This window comes from Notamacropus eugenii, chromosome 3 (assembly GCF_028372415.1).
Source record: "Notamacropus eugenii isolate mMacEug1 chromosome 3, mMacEug1.pri_v2, whole genome shotgun sequence".
Classification (NCBI taxonomy): Eukaryota; Metazoa; Chordata; class Mammalia; order Diprotodontia; family Macropodidae; genus Notamacropus; species Notamacropus eugenii.
In genome coordinates this window covers 423,163,216-423,184,227 of record NC_092874.1, presented here as the reverse complement: position 1 = coordinate 423,184,227, position 21,012 = coordinate 423,163,216, and the positions used below count along the sequence as shown (strand labels likewise).

The 21,012-nt window shown below is 42.3% G+C and overlaps 1 protein-coding gene across 9 annotated transcripts in view; it reads left to right on the top strand.

Moving 5' to 3' along the window:
• Positions 1-10,602: 10,602 nt before the first annotated feature.
• The window catches only part of FBXW12 (F-box and WD repeat domain containing 12), a 29,394-nt gene continuing 18,984 nt past the window's right edge, over positions 10,603-21,012 (top strand). For 5 of the 9 annotated variants that reach the window (XR_011964634.1, XR_011964633.1, XM_072598235.1 and 2 more), the window contains exons 1-4: positions 11,253-11,370; positions 12,137-12,174; positions 19,887-20,050; positions 20,615-20,733. Coding sequence is in view for 6 of the 9 variants with exons in the window: in XM_072598235.1 (XP_072454336.1) it covers positions 11,272-11,370; positions 12,137-12,174; positions 19,887-20,050; positions 20,615-20,733 (420 nt within the window). In the remaining 3 variants the exon portion in view is untranslated. Of the gene's footprint in view, positions 10,796-11,203; positions 11,371-12,136; positions 12,175-18,287; positions 18,321-19,886; positions 20,051-20,614; positions 20,734-21,012 lie in introns of those variants that run through there. The other 4 variants (XM_072598236.1, XR_011964635.1, XM_072598238.1 and 1 more) reach the window with 4 other exon arrangements.

Genomic DNA, 21,012 nt, shown 5'->3' with positions numbered 1-21,012 from the left:
CTTAGCATAAAAACTCCTATCTTTTCCTCTCACTACAAGCCTGGCTCACCCTTTTTTCTGATCATATGTTTCCTGAATAAATGTTTGCTGCTTTTTGAAAACAAGACATCAGGGTAGCATAGTACAATGTACTGATGCCCACTGTGTATCTCACCGTTGCCTTTTGGGGGAAAAATGGATGAAGGATACTCATGGTCCAGACTATATCCCATAGTTGGATGGGCAGTCCGCTTAACTAGTTCTTCAGTACATCTATCTCATCCTTCAGATAGAAAGACATTCTGAGATGGGCTCAGAATTAAAGAGGAACAAGAGAGTCAGCTGGGTTGCATTTGGGAAATAGGGCAGTGCTTTCAATAATCCCAAATCACTCCCTGGCACAAAATCCATCTTTTTATCACCAATTTTTTCTCAATGATGATGTATGGCCATGAATCATGGGACACTGCAGTAACTGCTGACATTGACATAGCATTTCAAGGTTTTGGAAGCACTTTGTATACATTAACTCATCTGACCCTCACAGTAGCCCTGTGGGGGAAATTGTATAGTTACTCTTATCCCAATTCACAGATAAGAAAGCTGAGGGGGAAGATGGAGTGGTTTGCCCATAGTCACACAATTAGTAAGGGTCAGAGGTGGTATTCAAACCCAGTTGTCTCTTGATAGCACTCTTCCCACTATACCACACTGCCTTTATTACTCTGCCCTATGACCTCCAAAGAATTAAAATTATACAAAAGAAATCAAATTCATATATATTATTAGAAGGATAACTTGTGAGTTCTTAGAAAAGAATGAGAAGATCACTAGGAGGGAACATGGATTCACTAAGAACAAATCATCTCAAATGAGTCATTTCCTTTTGTGGTAAAGTCACTAGAATGGCAACCCAGGCAATAATGTAGACAATGCATATCTGACTTCAGCAATGCGTTCATATATAAAAGTGCTTTGGAAACCAAAAGTGTAATATGAAATTAAGTGATTATTATTATCTGGTTAATATAAGAGGAAGGAGGTATCCTGAAATAAATGACTGAGTCATTGAGGTGAGAAAAAAGAAAACCAGAATTAGAATTTAAAATAAATATTGAGAAATTGTTCCTAAAGCCGCTTTCTAGATCAGAACCTAGTCATAGGCAGGTGCCTTTAACAATAATCTCTTCTATGTATGTGTTGCCTCATGTTTACAAAGAGCTATAAATATATTGACTCAAAACCTCAAAACTAGCCTTTGAGGTTGGTTGGGTAGTCATGGTATCATCATCTTACATATGAAAATAACAAAGTAATAGGATCATAGATTTAAAAATGGAGGGACCTTTGAGGTCACCTATAGTAACTCCCTCAATTAAAAAAAAACATCTATTGATGTAATTGGTTATTAAGTCACCTAGATTTTTTCCTGTATCCCTTGCCCTCTTCTCCCCAGAGAACTATCTCTTATAATAACAAAAAAAAAAAAATGTTTTTAAGAAAAGAGAAAGGAGAGTAGAGTGGCAATTCAGCAAAACTTATTGATACAATGAACAAATCTTACATGGTATGCAATGGCAGTGAGGCAGTGCAGTGGATAAAGTGCTGGGCCTAGAATCAGGAAGATTCCTCTTCCTGAGTTCAAATCTGGCTTCAGACACTTATTAGCTGTGTAACCCTAGGCACACTCCAGTATCTTTGCCAAGTAAACCCAAAATGGGGTCAGGGAGAGTCACCAAACAATGACCCATCCATGGACCCTGCACCTCTCAGAGGAAACAAGTAGGGAAAGGGAGAAAGAAGAAGGGGGTGCGGGGAGAGGAGAAAAGGGAGAAAAGAGAGAGACTTTCTACTTAAGGGACAAGCTTGTTCTTTGTCATTTCACAATTTTTATTTTTGATTGCTTTGTAACAACCTCCATGTTTTAAAGATGAGGAATCTGAGACCTAGAGACATTAGATCCTTGCCCTTGATCACTCTGACTAGCAGCAGAATAGATTTGAATGTAGGTTCCCTAACTCCAAAGAGTTCTTTCCAGCACACCCCCCTTGAATAGTCCAAAGTCCTATGGCCAAGAAAATGTGAATATAGTTCAGTCTCTGCTACCCACAGAATTCTCCAGCAAGGTCAGAGGACTTATCCAAGGTCATTCAGCTAATAAATGACAAAAGTAAAAACTCAAACACACATCTTCAGAACTCGTATCCAGAGCCATTTCTTGCTGAACACCGTATCCTTGTTGTGGTATTCTGGAACCACAGAAAATTATGCCAGTGGAATTAGCCATATAGTACTGTGTGATAACACTTCACTATAATCAAATGAACTCTGTCATCTCTCCTGGAAAGGGAGTGTGAATCAATTTCCCTGTGGCTTCACTCAGTCATCCCAGTAATTTTCCATATCAAAATATTCTTCCCTGGCCATCACTTTTCCCTATGTGTTATCTTTCCCTGTTTGAAGTAAGCTTTTACTGTCTTCACTTTTGCATTTATAGACCCAGTGATTAGCACAGTGCTAGGCACATAGTAAACAATGAATGTTTTTTCATTCACTCATTCACTTCTTAACCCTTTACTATTCAGAATCTGTAGTAGTTTAGATGTAAGGGGAAGTTGCAAGTCCATTCTAGGATGAGATTATAAAGCATGAAGCACTGTTTGGAGACAGCTGAAAGGCACCTCCTCATGAAATGTGAGTATGCCCATTGGAGACATAAAAATTAGATTTCAGAGACAAAGACTATCTTCTGATCATTGTCAGAATCAGCTACCCCTTCCCATGCCTGAACAAATAGAACTAATGAGTCTCTGTGGGACTTCCACTCTGACCTTTCCTTTCTTTCAAATATTGAGTGGTAGGGAAGGGATTTCTCCTTTCTCTACCCTACCCCAAAACATTTAATGGTGATTTGTAGGAGAACTGCAATGTGGCCTGAGAAGGAAGTTCAAGGACACGGTACATGAACCCCTGTGGAAAGAATTCCTTCAAGATCATAAATCTGGAGCTGAAAGAGTCTTTAGAGGTGATGTTCCCTTCATTTTGCAGATGAGGAAACTGAGGCACAGAGATATTAAATGACTTCCCCAAGATCATGAACCTAGGAAGAGTCAGAAGCAGGATTTGATCCTGACTTGGCAGGTTGATCTTACAATCTAACCTACTTAGAAAATGGAGATTTCCTAGGAAGTAATAGCTTTGAGAATTGTATCGTAAGTAATCCCAAGTTCGAGAGTTCCCAAATATGAGAATCTGGTATAGGTCCTTCCAGAGATAGAGAAGAAAATTCTCTGATGTACCTTATTCCTGAGAGAAATTTCTGCACAGCATCCTACTTGCAAAGTAAGGCCAGATAGTTACTAGGACATCATAGGTCTGATGGGAAGGAGCTTGTTTGTTTAGCAATCCCCAAGGTAAATTTACTTTTCTGAGGGAGTCTAAAACACAGGGTTGTAATTCTGAGTCTAGAAGGGACTCTGTGTATGACCGTGGGAGAGAGATATTACACCAAAATATCAGAATGCTACCCTAATATCCTGGCTAGATGGCACAGTAAATAGAGTGCTAGACTTGGAGTCAGGAAGGCCTGTGTTCCAATCCTGCCTCTGACAGTTAATAGCTGTGTGATCCTAGGCAAGTCACTTAACCTCTCTGTGTGTCTAAGCTTCATCATCTAGAAAATAGGGATAATAATAGCAACTGCTTCCCAGAAGCAAATGATATATGTAACATATTTTGCAAACTTTAAAGCATAACAAATATTAGCTATTATCATTTTAATCTTTATTATTATAAATCATTATAAGTAGCAACAAGTTCAGTTCCTTTCTGGAGGGACAGTTTTGTTGCTCCCTGTGTTTCTGTTTCTGTTCATAGGATCCTCTGGGCCTTTTGTGACTTCTGCATTTCTGTAGGGGTGAAGAAAAGTCTGTCTTCTATGTAATACCCATGTTGCTCCTTGAATGCACATGCTGTGCTGGTCCTTTTACCTACATTTGAGGAGACTTGGACATGAACTATAGCATGAGAGTATAAGATTTTCCTGAAACAACTCCACATGAGGACAATGAGTCAAAAGAGAGAAATGGATCCTCCAGAGATCAGCCAATTGAGCCAGTCCATGAGAGCCCAAACACTCAAGAGGGTCCTGGCCCATGGTTGCTGCTGCTTGTCCTTCATTCTCAAAGAGGATCATGACATCAGGAAAGTATTGCCATGACTTGCAAGTGAATTGGATTTAAGTGAGGGAAGGCTGTGCAAAGTCACCAGCCTCACTTTCTCCTTCAGAGCATCTGGGTCCAGTGGCCAGATATAGATCAGGTTGACTGGAGATGGCATCTTGGTCTATGGATTACAAAGAAGAAAGATACATGATTCTCATGGACATCAATAGGCGGTGGTGTATCACCAACAATGTTCTGTGTGCAAGAAGGAGCAAAAAGATACAACCCAAGAGTGGTGGGACTGGAAAAGGAAGCAGGAAAGAATTACTGACAGCAGCAGGTAACAGTTACTGGTCCCTACCTCATGGGAAGAGAGTTAGACAAAGCACACTGAGTAGACCCAATCTGAAGGATTAAAAAATGATGAAAACCATAACAAACATAACAATAACGAGCACTTTTATGTCTCTTTAGAGCTGGGGATACTTTGCAAATGTTATCTTATTTGCGTTTCATAAACCTCAAAGAGAAATGCTACAGTCTTACTATCTTGTTTTATGTATTACCTCCTTCTCTTACCCAGGAAACCATTTCTAGTTACAAAGAATTTTTTTAAAATTTAAGAAAATAGTACAATAAAACTAATCAACACATCAACCAAGTCTGATAGTATAACTAGGGGTGGGGAATCTTCAGCCTTAAGGCCACATGTGGCCTTCTAGGTCCTTGGGTGTGGCCTTTTGACTGAGTCCAAGTTTTACAGAATAAATCCTTTTATTGAGGGGATTTGTTATATGAAGTTTAGATTCAGAAAAGGGCTGCATTTGAGGACCTAGATGGTCACATGTGACCTTGAAGCTGAAGGTTCCCTACCCCTGGTTAAGCAATGTCCCACCCTCTGCAAAAAAAGAGAGGGAAACACATTTTCTTACTACTTCAAGGCCAACCTTGGTCATTATAATCATGGTGTGTTTGGAATTGGGCTTGTAATTTTTATTTCTTTTCTGCTGTTTTTCAAGAAAGTGTACTTTAACAAAACTTTGCAAAAGAGAATCTTTTAGCAGATTGTATACCTTGGTTTGGAATTACCATAGGTTTGAAATACATCTTTTGCCCTAAAGAGGCTTGTTGTTGGAAGAGCCGAGGTATGTACTTAAAAAGATATGATATAGGGAAGCATATGCTGGATGCCAAATGAATGTCCCTGAAACTAAGCAAATGCTATGCAAATTCATAGGAGCAGACTTATTAAAGGCTGGAGAGGATGAGGAAGTCATCACCAAAATTGAAGAAGGGTAGGACTTAGATATCTGGATGGAAGAGGGAAGGACATTCCAAGGAGGGGAAATGATGTCAACATCAGTAGAGACTAAAATGGTGTAGAGATTTCAGAAAAGGATGAGCAGAGACCAGTTTGGCTTGTACAGGGCTCAGTGTGTGCACACAGGGCTCACATCGCATGCATACACTACACTCTTCTTGGTACTCTTTATCACAACCAGAATCAGATTATCTCAAAGGGCAACCAATGGCAACCCTGCTGGGGTTTGACATTGTCGAAATTTGTCCAGGTTGTTTTGAAGAGTTCTCTTCAGTCCTTAGAGTGATCTTTATCTCAAAAGCAGCTCAGTCTCTGATGTGGTATAACTTCCAAGTATGTCTGCCAAGTGAACCGAGGTACATATTTCTCAAAGGGGATGGGCTAGTGCAAAATCTCAGCTCCTTCCTTACCTAGGTGGTGAAGTGGATAAAGTACCAGATCTGGAGTCGGGAAGACTGGTTCAATATCTTTGCCAAGAAAATCCCAAATGGGGTCTCAAAGAGGTGGGCATGATTGAACCACAACAAACCTCCCCCCTCCACCTCGAATACCCTCCCTTTCTCCCCTGCCTACTTGAATCCTACCTATCCATCAAGGGTCAGTTCAAGGCTTACTTCTTCCATGAATACTTACTGAAATTCTGTTGATTCAGGAAAGGGAAATAGATTTCTATTCTAAGGAGCTGTCAGTGAAAGTAACATCTTTAAGAAAGTTCATGACTTCTGAAACAACCAAAGAGTCATGAGAAATGTATACTCTTTGTTCAGGAAACAGCTCCCCTCCCCATCTCTCCCCCCAATTCCTTGTATCTTGTCTACTTTCCAGCACTGACCTCCCAGCCTGAATTGTTGCTCTTACAAATGATTTCCTGCTTCTGGCTCAAACCCTTGGCTTTCAATAGCTTTTGGAAGAAACCTTAGTACCAGTTTGACCTGCTCTTTCTAACTGATGCTTAGAGTCTCACAAAGACCAGTCCTTCTGGACTTCAGCACTGGAGTCCCTCCTTGCCTTTTACAAGGTTGGTTGGTAAATGCTTATTGGATGATATGGCTGACTGTGCAAGTATGACATAAAAAGTTTGAGAGACATAGTTTCTGGGTAATTAATCATTTTATTAATCATGCTAGCAAGTGATAATAAAAAAGAACCTCATGGAACCCACTCAACACTTACATGCCCTTGGAAGAGTGAATGTTCCTGAGGGTAGAAATCAATTCTGATTGGTTAACAAGTAATGAGAAACTGAACATTATCATTAGAGGTGGACCTGTTCTAATGAGGGGCTGGGGGATATGACTCTGATCACTCTTGTCCCCAGACCACCCCCAGCCTGGGGAAATCTAGACAAAGGATCTTTCTATCCCCTAAGCCTGACTAGAACTCAATGGTCTTGCTTCCCCACTTGGGTGGAATCTAAACAAGATTGCAGAAAAAGTGAATCCAGTTTCATCAGCCTTGTCCTTCAGATGTCAGCTTGACCAAATAGAGAACGGGGAAGTAGGAAGGGAAAAAATCCTGGATTTCCCCAATAATTGGTTCTCCCTCCCCCAGCAGTCCCTATTTTCCCTTAGCACTGTGCACAATGTCCAATTCTTGAAAGCTGTGATTGTCTTAAATCAGACTGCAATTTGGACATCTCACTAATTTGACCAGACTGTCTCTAATCAAACTAAGAAGTTTAGCTCCTGGTTACGCTCCTAATCTCTTCCTTTGACACTTACCAATGTGCTAGGTGCTCTGCCTTAGCTTGTGACTCAGGTCCTGCTCCAGATGGGGATGCAAAGCTTATCATTAAACGCTCAAGCTGGAAGCCTCTCTAATGAGAGGCAGTGGGATGTAGAGGAAAGATCTTGATTTGAAATCAAGAGACCTTGGAATCCATCCTGGCTCTGACCTAAAACACTTGTGTGCTTTGTGATTAGGAGTGTCTAAGTCACCTCAATTCAATTCAATCCTAGACCCTAGAGACGAAAGATAAATGAAACAATCCCTTCCCTCAAGGAGACTATATTTTACTATGAGGAAACAACAGGTAGACAGATATGTAAATACAAAGGATATATAAAGTAATTAAAAAGCAATTTGGGATGATTGATGATCAACTATACTAACTATACAACTATACAACAATACTAACAAATTGGGAAGCGGAGGGACTTAAGACTCAAAAGTGCTAGGGGTTCCAAGAAGCAGAGTTGAGGAGAGAAAGAATGCCAGGCAAGGGGATAGTCTGTGCAAAGGTAGGGAGGTGTGAAATCAAATATTCTATAAGGGAAAAAGCAAGTAGGACATGAGGAAACAATAATATCACTTTAGAGTTGTCAAAAAACCACCACCACAGCCTTAGAACAATGTATCCCCTTTTGACTGTTTCTATCGATGCTATTACCCCACCCATCAGCTCTTAACCAATAGTGTCAGTCGCCCTCTCAGCAAAGTACCAGTTTGAAAGTACCAGGTTGACAACCTAGTGGAAGGTCCAGTAGAAGAAGAAAACTTATCTTTTCATTTCTATCACCCAGAAGTCATTATTACCAACTTAAGCCTTCTCTACCACCTCAAAATAAACTCACTTTCCTCATTTGGGAAAACCTTCCAGAATTTCAGCTTGGGTACAGGAAACCTGACTGGTTTTATGTCTCTCTGTTCTAAGATTGATCCATTTCAGTTTCTGACATGATTAGAATCAGGATGCCCTACCCCCACCCCACCCAGGGTTGTTGTTAAGGGAATTCCTATATCAGGTTAGAGGTTTTATTGGGTGACTGTTAAGACTCTTTCTAATTCTGAGATTTATTCTCTATGCCCAAACACATAGCAACACAGTCTTCCTTTATTCATTACCTGTTCCTTATTCTTTCTCCATCACTCATCATAGTAAATAAATAGTCACAAAGCTTTTACACAAAACTTTGGTTTTGGCACCTGGAATACGGCATGCAATATTCAAATGCCAGCTCCACTAGGGAATCTCCCACGATCCTCTGACTTGGTAAAAATTTTCCCCTGCTACTGTAGACTTTCCAGTTTTCAGGGCCTAGACTTCACTGTAACAGGCTTAAACATGCCTCATTTCCTAAGCCTGCCCCCTCCTTTTTCTGGAATTTCTAGTCAATTGGGCCTTTTCTTACAAAATCCTTACCCCTTTTCTGAATCATGATATTGGTCTGATTCAGGAACCTAGGAGTCCCACTTATCAAATCCGGGAGAAGGGATGCAAGCTTGGTGTATTGATATACTGAATCTGGGGGATAGGCAGTACCCTGGTGATTGTACTAGCCTTTTTTTCCCTGCTTCCTCTTTCATACTCCCGTCATTGGGAGTGGCCTCAAAATAAGCCACATCACCTTTCCTTCTATAAGTTAAAACTCATCCAATAAAGACTACTTACTTTGCCTTAGTGGTCAATCCTTTTATTATTTTTTAAAAATTAAGTCCTCTTTAAATCTCAGAGTTGTTTCAGTGAAACAGAACACCGACAGGCTTCACTCAGCACATTTATTTGCACTACTCTTATGAATGTATAAATTTTTATATTATTTTATAACAATATAATAATAACATAATATTTCATGTTTTCATTTTTTTACTGTGTCTTGTTCCCCTATTTGACAAAAAGCTAAGGAATCAACTTGATGACATTAGCATCCATGGAAAGAAGGCTGAACTGGCTGTCAGAAAAATTGTGTGTTATCGAAAAAAAACAGTTGAATTAAGAATGTAACTACTTTCTGTTTTTAAAATCAACTGCCTAAAAGTCCTGAAGAAGAACTGTAGAACACAGGATAAGATCACTACCCTAAAAACTAGACATGAGGGGATAATCTGTGCCTGGGGATGATGATCAAAAATCTTTCAGAAAGAGTAATTTGAAAGTGAATAAGAGTGAATTGTTATAAGCAAAGGTCCCATAAAAAATGGGAGCTCTTTGATTTTATCATAAGGCGAAATTAGAGGTGTCTCAATGGGATCGACTAATGGACCTTATTTGGGCTAGTCACTAACCTCTCCAGGCACCCCCTTTTACTTGATGGGATAATGTAACAAGCGTGTGTAGTCACGTGGGAAAGGTTTGTGTATTGATAGCACTCAAAACAAGTGATTTGAAGAGGCCTATGTAGTCCCACCACACACACACTCACACACACACACACTCACACACACACACCACACATACATACAAACACTCACACATACACACACATACTCACACACACACTCACACCACACACACGCTACATACACATACACACACTCACACACACTCACACTGACACACACACTCACACACACTGACACACACATACACACACTCACACCCACACACAGTCACACACTCACATACACACACACACTCACATACACACTCACACACACACATACACACACTCACACCACACACACTATGCACACATACACACACTCACACACACTCACACACACATACACACACTCACACCGCACACACACACTACACACACATACACACACTCACACCACACACACTACATACACATACACACACTCACACACACTCACACTGACACACACACACACACACTGACACACACATACACACACTCACACCCACACACAGTCACACACTCACATACACACACTCACACTCACATACACACTCATACACACACACTCACATACACACACACACTCATACACACATACACTCACACACACATACACACACTCACACACACACATACACACACACACACACACATATACACACACGCGCGCGAGACAAAATGATTCATTTAATGTGGAAAAAACCAGATGCCGAAGGTGGAGGCCGCTGCGCCCCGAGGCCCCGGGGGTCACCTGCCCAGGCTGCCCAGCGGCGGCCTTATCTGCCCCGGTGCTTGGAGAGCTGCGGACCGGGGCGGGGTGATGGGAAGGGAGGAGGCCTGCGGACCCGCTCAGAGGCACGGGATTTCCGCCAGGGCAAGGCCGCGAGCCTCCGCGGGCGAAGGCCAGCTGGGGACTCCCCCCGGCCAGGCGGCCGGAGCGCGGCCCGGCTGGGGAAGGAGGGGCGGAGCGGAGCCTCGGGGCTCGGCCGAGACTGGGGGCGGGGACGGGGCCTGGGCCTGGGCCTCGGCCTCCGGGGCGGAAGGGAAGGGGGGGCGGGGCTGGACGTAGGCCGGACCGAGACTCGGAGAAGTCCGCGGAGCCGGCCGAAGAGGGCGGAAGGCCGGGCCGGGCCGGGCCGGGCCGGGCCGGGATGGGGACCCCGGCAGTGCTGCCGCTCGACGGGCTCCTGCACGTCTTCTCCTTCCTGGAGGAGCCGGACCTGCTCCGCGCGGCCCAGGTGGACAAGGTACGGGCCGGCGGCCCCCGACGGGCGCCCACACCCTCTGATCCCGTCCGGGCGGCCCCGAGGCCCCGCGCTCCCGATCCCGAAGAAGGGCTGGGGCCCAGGAGGGCGGCGCTGCCCGTGAGCTCCTGTGGGATCAGCAGGCTTTGGGCGGGGGCATCGGACCGACCCTGGACACTCGCGCCAGAGGAGGGCCCGGGCCGGCCCATCCATCCCGTCTGCGCTTCTGGTCCAGGGCAGGGCTGCGGGTGACGTGACCTCCCGAGCTCCTCTGGGATTCCCCCCGTTCTCAGCCCTGCAGGGCAGAACCTGAAAGGCTGCCCTTCCTGCAGTTCGGAGAAGGCCCTACGTGAAGGTGCCAGGGTCACGAGCGTGCCCCTGTCCTGCTGCCTCCTCCACCCCAACCCTGTCATGCTTCCTGAGTACGAACCAGGCGGGATAACGGTAGATGTGGCATCACGAGGCGGATCCGAGGAAAGATGGCCTGGCTAGTTGGTGGCGGAGGTGGGGCAGGTCTCCTGATCACCAGCCACTGGTTTTTTCCTCTACTAGCCTCATTATTTTTTTTGGTTTTGGAGGTATAGGCGGCACTCGTTCCTTAAAAAAATAGATTTTTTTCCTCCAACTCACAATCTGAGGGGAAAGAGTAGGGGAAGCTCCCTTGGCTAGTGCTCTGGTTTGCGTTCTACGGTGATCGGCTTTTGTCGGGGGTAGAGCAGGGGTGGGATCCAAGAGTTCAGATGGTGCGATTTTCTTCACTGCATAGTCTCTTATCTCCACCGTCTTTAAAGACCAGAGATGTAAGGTAGCCTGGGCTAAGGTACTGGACCGAGGCTCTTCTGTGGCATGAGACCTGGCAGTTGTTGCGGAAGAGGGAATCGGTGGTCTGAATTTTTTTGAAAATAAACTAAAAGTAACCTCAGCTGAGCCTCATAACAACCTTGTAGGTTAAGGAAGGACAGCTATTAATCGGTCTCATGTCAGAGTTGAGAACACTGAAGTTCAATTATTTGACCAAGGTAACACAACTGGTAGAGAAGAGTTGAGCCACAGCTACTCTCCATGTTCTTTAGTTATCATTGTCCCAACGTGGGAGTAGGGTTTGTTACTCAGTTTCAGAATAGACCAACCTGAGATTTCAAGAGAACATTGGGAAATGCAGAAGGTATATGCTGAACTTGGATGTTGAGTAGCCAAGTTTCAGCTTGCCTCCCTTCTCTTTTCCTTGAGGATTACTCCTTGAGAGGACATTTCCAAACACATCATTAGAGAACAAGTCAGGAGGCCAAAGTAACAGATGTTTCCTAGAATGCTTCTATCTTCCTTTTCTGTTTCTCTCTCCAGGTTTGGAATGAAGCTGCGGAGTGTGCCTTTCTGTGGAGGTGAGTGAGTGAAGAATGAGGTTTGGAGGAAAGTAACCCCTGAATCATAGAAAGCAAACAATCTACTGACCTTTCACTGAGTGCTTTCCTCTCTGCTCAGCCCTGTTTCTTTATGGGGAAACGAGTAGAAGAGAATGGTTGGGAGAGATAGGACAGATGAAATTTTTTCTATTTCATGAGGAATGGTTTGGCCAGGATAATAACACACCCACTGTTCCTTCAATTTCCCTGCCTTTCCCACCATTTTACATCCTTCCTTCTGCATTCAACCTTTCCAGCAAGCTCAATTACTGGCCATACTTTGGCTAACTGTGGGCGGCCAGTGAGAGCTCAGGTCTTATCTTCATGACAGGTATTCTGTGTCTGCTTCTAGTCTCTCTAGGCCACTGTTACATTTGAACTTGATCTCTTATTTCTGTGCCTTCGTTCAGGTTGACCCCAAATATCTGAAATGCTGTTCCTTCACCACTGTTTCAAAAAAGTAATGCAATACAATGACTTTAGATACAGAGGACCTGAGATCAGATCCCTCCTCTGATGATTAACCAGTATGACCTTGGATTGGTCCCTCAAATTCCCTTGTTCTCCCTTTCCTCATCTGTAAAATGACATCTGAGGTTCCATCCTCTCTATACCTATGATCCTCTGATCTTAGAATCCTTAGTTTCCTTTAAGGCTCAAGTGTTAGTGCTTATGTGAAAACTTTCTTGATTACCTCTTAAGTTCTAGAGTTTTTCCTCCCTTCATATTTACAAATTCCTCCATACATGGGTGTTTGTTTTATTATGAGTGATTTTTTTATTTAATGTATAATAGTAATATACATCTATTTATCACTGTGTGGACCATTATAGACAAATTCCTTTGTATAGCAGACCCATTTCTTGAAGGAAAAGGTACTTCCTGGAGAGGAACTGTATTTTCTGTCCACTTTTACATTACACCACCCCTGGAGTTATGTTACTTGGCACCCTTCTCCCACAACTCTTCTTCCTTCTAACCCCTCCTAGGGTGCTAACAAGGTTATCTGAATAATAATAATGTTAGCCAGCATTTATATAGGACTTTGAAGTTTGCAAAATTCTTTGCAAACACCTCATATTATCCTCCACAATCCTGAAAAGTAGGTACTATAATTATCCTTGTTTTACAGATGAGGAAACTGAGGTAGATTAGTTGAATGACTTGCACAGGATCATACAACTAGTAAGTGTCTGAGTTCAAATCTCAGCTTAGATCTTCCTGACTCTAGATCTAGGCCTCTATCCAAGTCCACACCAATCTACCTTCAAAGAGCTTACAATTTAGCTTGTGAAAAAGACAACATGAGCATATATAGATACATACAATATAGAAGATCATTTGGGAGGAAAGGCTTTAGGAGTTGGGGGGGGCCTTAGGCAGGCCACAGAGCAGGTAACATTGGAGCTAAGCCTGAATGGAATAGTAGTATTCACAAAGGGGAGAAATAAAATGTAAAAATGTAATAAGGCTGAAAAGATGGGTCGAAGCCAGGTCACAGAGGCTTTAAATTTCAGGAGGGTTTTTATTTGATCTCAGAAGCAAAAAGGGAACTACCAAAGTTCTTTTGAGTAAGAGAATGATGTTTTCAGAACTATGCTTTTAGGAAAATTACTTTGACACTTCTATAGAAGATGAATTGGGGTGGGGAAAGACTGGATGCAAGAACACCAATTAGGAGGCTGTTGTGATGGTCCAGGGAGAGCTAATATATGCCTGAATGAGGGTGATGACTGTGACTGGAGAGAAGGGGTTAGGTGCAAGTTATATTGTGCAAGTAGAAATGATGAGAATTGGCTACTGACTGGATCCATGAGGTATACGAAAGAGAAAAGTCAGGAACAACACTAAGGTTGTGAACCTGATTGACTGGGAAGGTGGCGGTTCACTCAACAGAAATAGGGAATTTAGAAAAGAGGCAGATTTTTTGAGGGGGGTGAGGAGAGGGACAATAATATATTCTGAATTGGTTGAGTCTGACATATACAGTATTCATTCGATGATGTTGGACTGGAGCTCAAGAGAGAGATGAAAGCTGGATTTATAAACCTAAGAGCCAGCTGCATAAAGATGATAATTAAAGTCTTGTGAGTGGATGAGGTCACCACTAAGAATATATAGAGAAAAGGAGAGAAGCCAGGACAGGGTTAAGTCCATAGTTAGGGAGTGGTATATAGCTGATGATCCAGCAGAGGAGACTCAGAAGAAACGGACAGACAATTAGGTGGAAAACTAAGAGAATAGTTTCAGGGAAAAGAATGAATTCAAGAGGACAGGGTGGTCACTAGTGACAGTATATCCTTCAGAGAGGTTTAGATGGATGAGCAGAAAGAAAAGGCCATTCATTGAATTTGACTAGTAAGAGATCACTGGTAACTTTGGGGAGAGAAGTTTCAGGTGAGTGATCAGGTTGGGAGCCAAAATACTGAGTTGATAAGTGAGTGAGAAGAGATGAAGGAGATGGAGATTATAATGAGTGTAGACAACTTTTTAAGGAAATTTGGTTGAGAAAGGGAGAAGAAAGATAAGAAAATAGTTTAAGGAAATCCTAGGGTCTAGAGATGACTTTTTAAGGAGGGGGGACACTTAAATGTGTTTATAGACAGCTAGAAACGAACCAGTAGAAAGGGAGAGATGGAAGGTGGCAAAGACAATAGAATACTGCGCCAGAAGTCAGGAAGACTCCTTCCTGAATTCAAATCCAGCCTCAGATATTTATCATCTGTGTAACCCTGGGCAAGTCACTTAATCCTGTTTGCCTCAGTTTCCTCATCTGTGAAGTGAACTGGAGAAGGAAATAGCAAAATCACTCCAGTATCTTTGCCAAAAAAAATCCCTAATGGGATCCCAAAGATTTGGTTTCAAATATCTCTGACCCCTGCTCCCTGTGTGACCGTGGACAAGTCATGTGATTTAATTGTGCCTCAGTTTCCTCATCTGTATAAGGAAGGGTTGAACTAGATGGCCTCTAAGGTACCTTCTGACTCCAGATTTATAATTCTCTGATTCTGTGATGGTGGGGGCACTCTGCTAGGGAATATTGGATGTAATGGGTACTTAAAAATGTCTGTGAAATTGAATTTTAGGAAACTATGGGGTATACAAGATCAAGTGCAAGATTGTTTGATACAGCAAGTATTTGTGAACTTTTCCACAAATTATGGGAAAGGTTGTACCTTAATTCTGCTCTCCCTTACCACCTCAAGAAGTTAAGAAGCATGAATAGAAAGGAAAAGGACTCCTTCAAGGCAATTCATATAGAAAACTTAACAATAGCAGGACCATACTATCACCTCCCCACTGTCTATTTTGCATGACCACTTAGCTCTTGCCCCCACCATTATCATTCAAGCTTGGTAGGGGTGGGGGAAGTGAGAAGGCTAGCAGCCCTGGAGGCCAGACTAACATCAGGTGGGCCAGTCACCTACCAAGGACCTTCAGTAGCCACCAAACCCCCGAGGAATCTCACTGCTCTCAGACTCCCACTGTTTTTGTACTTTGTTCATCTGTTCTTTCCACTGGCACCCATCCCTCTCTGGGCCTCATATTATAGGTTCCATGTGGTGGCAGATCAAGGGGTTGTACAGCAGGAGGGTGTGGGGACCATTAGCAGGTGGAGTGTATATCCAAAAGGGGACTTTACCAGTCCCTCCCCTTCAAAATCAATACACTGTAATCTAGCAGAATCCCCAAATTCCCGCTTCTAAACAGGTTTGGGAGGAAAAGAAACATACACTATAACATTATAGTAAAGTGACTTCAGTGATGTTAGAGACAAACTTGACTCACAAAAAGGTATCAAGAAAATTTTATTAAAAATGGAGTTCAGAGGAGGGAAAGCCTATGTTCCACGGGTAGCTTCCAGCATGGCCATTGGAAGGACTACAACCAGGTCAGGATGAGGCAGGACCCTTATAGAATTCTGAACTTTGGATTTCATGAGATACTGTCCCCTGACCATATGACTTCATGTTCTCCTCTGATACATTTTCCCTCAAACAACTTATTGAGCATGCGCAGCAGTTTTCTGACCTTCACCTCACTGTGCTAGGTCACACACATCCCCAAGAAAGTGTGGAAATAAAACTTACTTCCTGTTTTCCCACAGTGATATATTTAAAGGATTAGCCATTATGGCCAGATTCATACAAGGGATTCAAGAACTGTTTTACATTAGGAAAAATAAATAAATATAATCATATTACTAACAAAGCAATAAAAATACGTGATTACAACAAACCCTTTGCAAAATATAGCAGACATCAGTGTTCACTTTGTTCTATTTCTTGTACTTGTTCTTGGAGAATTCCATTTTCTCTTGAATCACTTTCTTTCACAAAAGTACAATACATTTACTATTTATACTGTACAGCTCTCAGAGAATTTCACTGTTTCTCATAATCATTTTTGATAACACTATAAAAAAGCATAGGCATAAGGAGACCTTTCTTTTCTATGATCAGAAGTATCTAAAATCAAGAGCAAGCATTACTTGTGGCAGAGAAACATTAAAAGCTCTTCCAGCTGTTAGCACTAGTGTGTAATTATAGTGCTAATTATAGCATTAAAGAAAGAGAAAAATGAAGGGAATAAGCTTGGGCAAAGAAGGAGCAACATCTGGCTTTGCACGTGAATTTAGGATCAGAGACTTAGAACTGGAAGAGACCCCCAGGGACCCCCAGACACTTGAAGAGCATGTCCTTTACCTCTCTTTTCTCCACTCACATGTACCCGACGCTGGCTCCTTCCAGGACAGTGACACTAGCCTCCTAATTGGGCTCCTGGCATTTGGTTCCTCCCTACTTCAGTCTGTCTTCCACCCAACAGCCAAAGTGATTTCCTTTCAGCACCATTCTGACTGTGTTACTCTCCTACTCAGTAAACTTTCTCCCTGTTGCCTCCAGGATCAAATACAAAGTGCTCTGTTTAGTACTTCAAGCCTTTCACAATATCGTCCCAGACTCGTTTTCCAGAATTACCACACATTGCCCCCTTCACCTACCCTGTGATCAAAACAAACTGTCCTTACTACTCTTTGTACCGTCTATGTGCTTGCTGTCCACCATTCCTGGAATGGACTCCTCCCTCATTTCTCCTCCCAATTTAGGCATTATAAAGCCTCTCCTACACCACTTAGCTGTTGGTACTTACCCTCCCTGCTTCAAATTATCTTCTATATATTTAGATATGCATACATATGTTACATGTTTTCTCTGAACTAGACTGTAGACTCCATGAGAAGGATGTGACCTGTTTTCTTTTTTGTATCCTCAGCATCTAGAACAGTGTCGGGCAAATTATAGGCACTAAATAAATGCTTGTTGATTGTTTGTTATTCCATAATAAGCTCCAAATGGAAACACCTATCCTAAATATAAAAAGGTCATGTTATGAAAAAAAATGGAGAAGAATGGAATGAGGTGCCTGTTAGATCTATAATTAAGGGAAAAACTAACAATTAAGGACAGAGAAGTGTCCACAAAGAAACAATTTTGATCATTTGAAAAGGAAGGTCCAAAGATGCTTTGAGGTATGACATTGTGTCAGACACATGTATGGCCATCCTTGGTGACTACTCTGAGAGTACTTAGGTTTGTAAACAAGTTCTGGCATGTATGCTAAAATCAGCTGCTTTATTTTATAGTTACACCTGGCAAACTTTAATTAACCTTGACATTGACTCCCAGGTGCCTTTGGATGAATTAGTCATTTTTAGAAAATGGTTCTCACCAACCATTTAGTGAGAATTTTGAGTTTGCGTCTGGTGGCCATGGACCAAGACCAAAATGTTCATGAATACCTATTATCATGTTTTGGCCATAAATTTTGCCAGCCTTAATGTTAAAATATGAAGACAGTGGGTCAGAATTATGTAAGTAAATATAGTAGACAACAAAGCATCACTTGAAAAGAACATGCAGATTTGAAAAATACATTTGTAGTAAGACAATTGAAGAAATCTTGAGTTTCCTATTTAATATAATTGGTGCTATTCCCTGGTGAATGAATGTCCTTTTGACTTTAACTGTGCATTTTCCTGGAAACAAGCCTGCAAGATAGGGAGTGAAAATATTATAATCCATTCTTTATAGGTGAAGAAACTGCAGCTCAAGGAAGTCACTCTAGTAAGTCCTCTTTGAACTTTTTTTTAGCACTAGATTTAATGATCTGGAAGCTGCCTTCTCGCTCTCATGCAGTGTTTCCTGAGATGTTCTGTGATTCCCAGGCCTCAGATCTTTTCACAATCCCTCATGAAAGTCATAGTTGCTTGGCTTCCCCTATCCCATCTTCTCCAAATTACTTCACATCTACTTTGTATATGTATTTCTGTGACTTTTCTGTTGTTTCCCCCTTCAGAAATGTAAGATCCTTTGAAGGCACAACCATTTAGAGTTTCTTCTGTTTTGTTCTTGGTTGTGTCCCCAGCACTTTGCACATAGTAGGTGCTTAATAAATAATTACCCAGTTTAACAACGAGTGGATTTCACCTTTCTTCCTCCAGTGGGGCTCACCTAACTAAACCCAAAGTTTTGTACTTGAACATTATTTTTGTGGTAATCTTCCTGATAATGAAAACATATTCTAGATATTTTAATGGACCTTCAAGGCACAGAGTTCTGCTTTGTCAAGAACTTTGTCAAGAGTCAAGAATAGTGTCTCTGTAGGATCATTCTTCCCACTTCAGCCCAGCTGGCAAATTAAACTTCCTCAACAGCAGATCTGACCAGATCACTCACCCTCCTCAACAAATATCCATGTTTCCCTAATGCTTCCTGGCTCAGATATAACATCTATTTGGCATTCAAATCACTTCACAATTTGGCCCGCTCCTACCTTTCTCTTCTTCTTTTATTAATCGTATTTTATTTTTTCCAAAATATATGTCAAGACAATATTTAGCATTCATTTTTGTAGGATTTTGAGTTTCAATTTTTTCTCCCTCCCTCTTTCCCTTCCGTTCTTCCTCAAATGGTAGGCAATTTGATATAGGTTATATATGTGCAATTATGTGAAGCATATTTCCATATTAGTCACATTTGTGAAAGAAGAAACAGATTAAGAGGAGAGAAAACCAAAAAAAAAAAGTAAAAAAAAGTATGCTTCAATCTGCATTCAGAGTTCATTTGTTGTTTTTGTGAATGTGGATGGTGTTTTCCATTGTGAGTCCTTTGTACTCACCTTGGATCTTTGTGTTGCTGAGAAGAGCTGTCTCCTTATACCTTCCTCATCCCCATGAACTCTGGGATCCAGGGCTACTGGCCTCCTGGTTATTGCTCACATATTGCATCTGTATACTCCAGGCATGTTCACTGGGTGCCTGGGGAGTAATATTCTCACTCCTCACTTCTGTCTCCCAGCCTCCCTGGCTTCTTCCTTCAAGGCTCCCTTAAAATCTCATCTTCCACAAGAAGCTTTTCCTGGTGCCTTTTCGTGATAGCTCCTTTTCTTTGTTGATTACCTCCAATTTATCCTGTCTATAGCTTGTATTTACATAATTGTTTGCATGTGTCTCCCCTGTTAAGCTGTGAGTTCCTAGAGGGCAGGGACTGTCTTTTGCCTCTCTTTGTATCCCCAGTGAATAACACAGTGCCTGGCACGTAGTAGGCATTTAATAAATGCTTATTAACTGACCGCCTTGCCCCTCCCCCCCATGAGAGGGACCCAAATGAAGCCTTGTTGCTCTCTTTCAGGAGGCTAAGCCTGAGCCGATGGACTTTCTGCAACATTTCTCAAGCCAGTAAAGGAGCACAGACGTGGAAGCAGTACTACCTCCATCGTTCTCAGCTAGAATACCAGATGGCCCGTGGGAAGCCCTCACAAGATTTCACTTGCAAAGTCATTTCAGGGCATGAGGGTAATAAATACTGAAAGGAACCATAGCACCACCACCAACTCAGGCACACACACGCGCGCGCACACACACACACACACACACACCCCTTAAAAGTGTGTAGAGTGGCTCATGTACACTATTTTATGCAACTCTGTGAGATGAGGAGTATATTATTCCCATTTTGGCAGAAGAGAGTCTTAGCAAGCTGATGTGACTTATCCAAGGTCATACATCAAAGAAGTGGGATTTGAACCCAGGTGTTCTTGACTCCCTAGCCCAAGACCCAAAGAAATATTCTGGCCCCTACCACTCCTCAATCCTTTAATGATGGTGATCATGTGGATTAAAAGAAAGCCATGACAGTGATCGCTACAAACAGATTCATGGGAAAGTGGTAGGACTCATTACATTTACCCCAAGCACATCATGCTTGCTGAGGGACCTCAAGCCCACTCTCCCAATTATCCTACAACCAAGTTAAGTTTTTGAAGAGAGGGGTAGGCAGAGTTGGTGCCTATCATTATTAGGAGGGAAACTCAATTTTCATCCTGTGAACAAAAGGGGTCCCTTTGCTTTTCGTTTCAGAAAAGATAGAAGGAATGGCTTACCTCTCAGCCATCGAACACAGATTTGACAGGCAGGAGAAGTCAGTGGTGTGTACCGTGTCAGCCGACTGTACTGTCCGTGCCTGGAATGTTCAAGAGGTGAGTCCAGCAGGAGGTTCCCAGTTGCAAACCTAAATGAAATCCAAGGCTATGCTGACAGATGCCTGGTGTTGCAGTGGATACTGCTCACTAACTTAAATATCATTATGATCATCCAGCATTTTTAGGAAGTTCTGCAAAGAAACAGATCAGTGGTGATTCTCATTAAGGAGATAATGCTTCCTCAGCAGTGGTCTTCATACAGCTCACTTTCAGATCTCTTCTTATGTGAATGAAAAATATGCAAAGAATCTGTGATTTTATCACTGAAGAAACTTG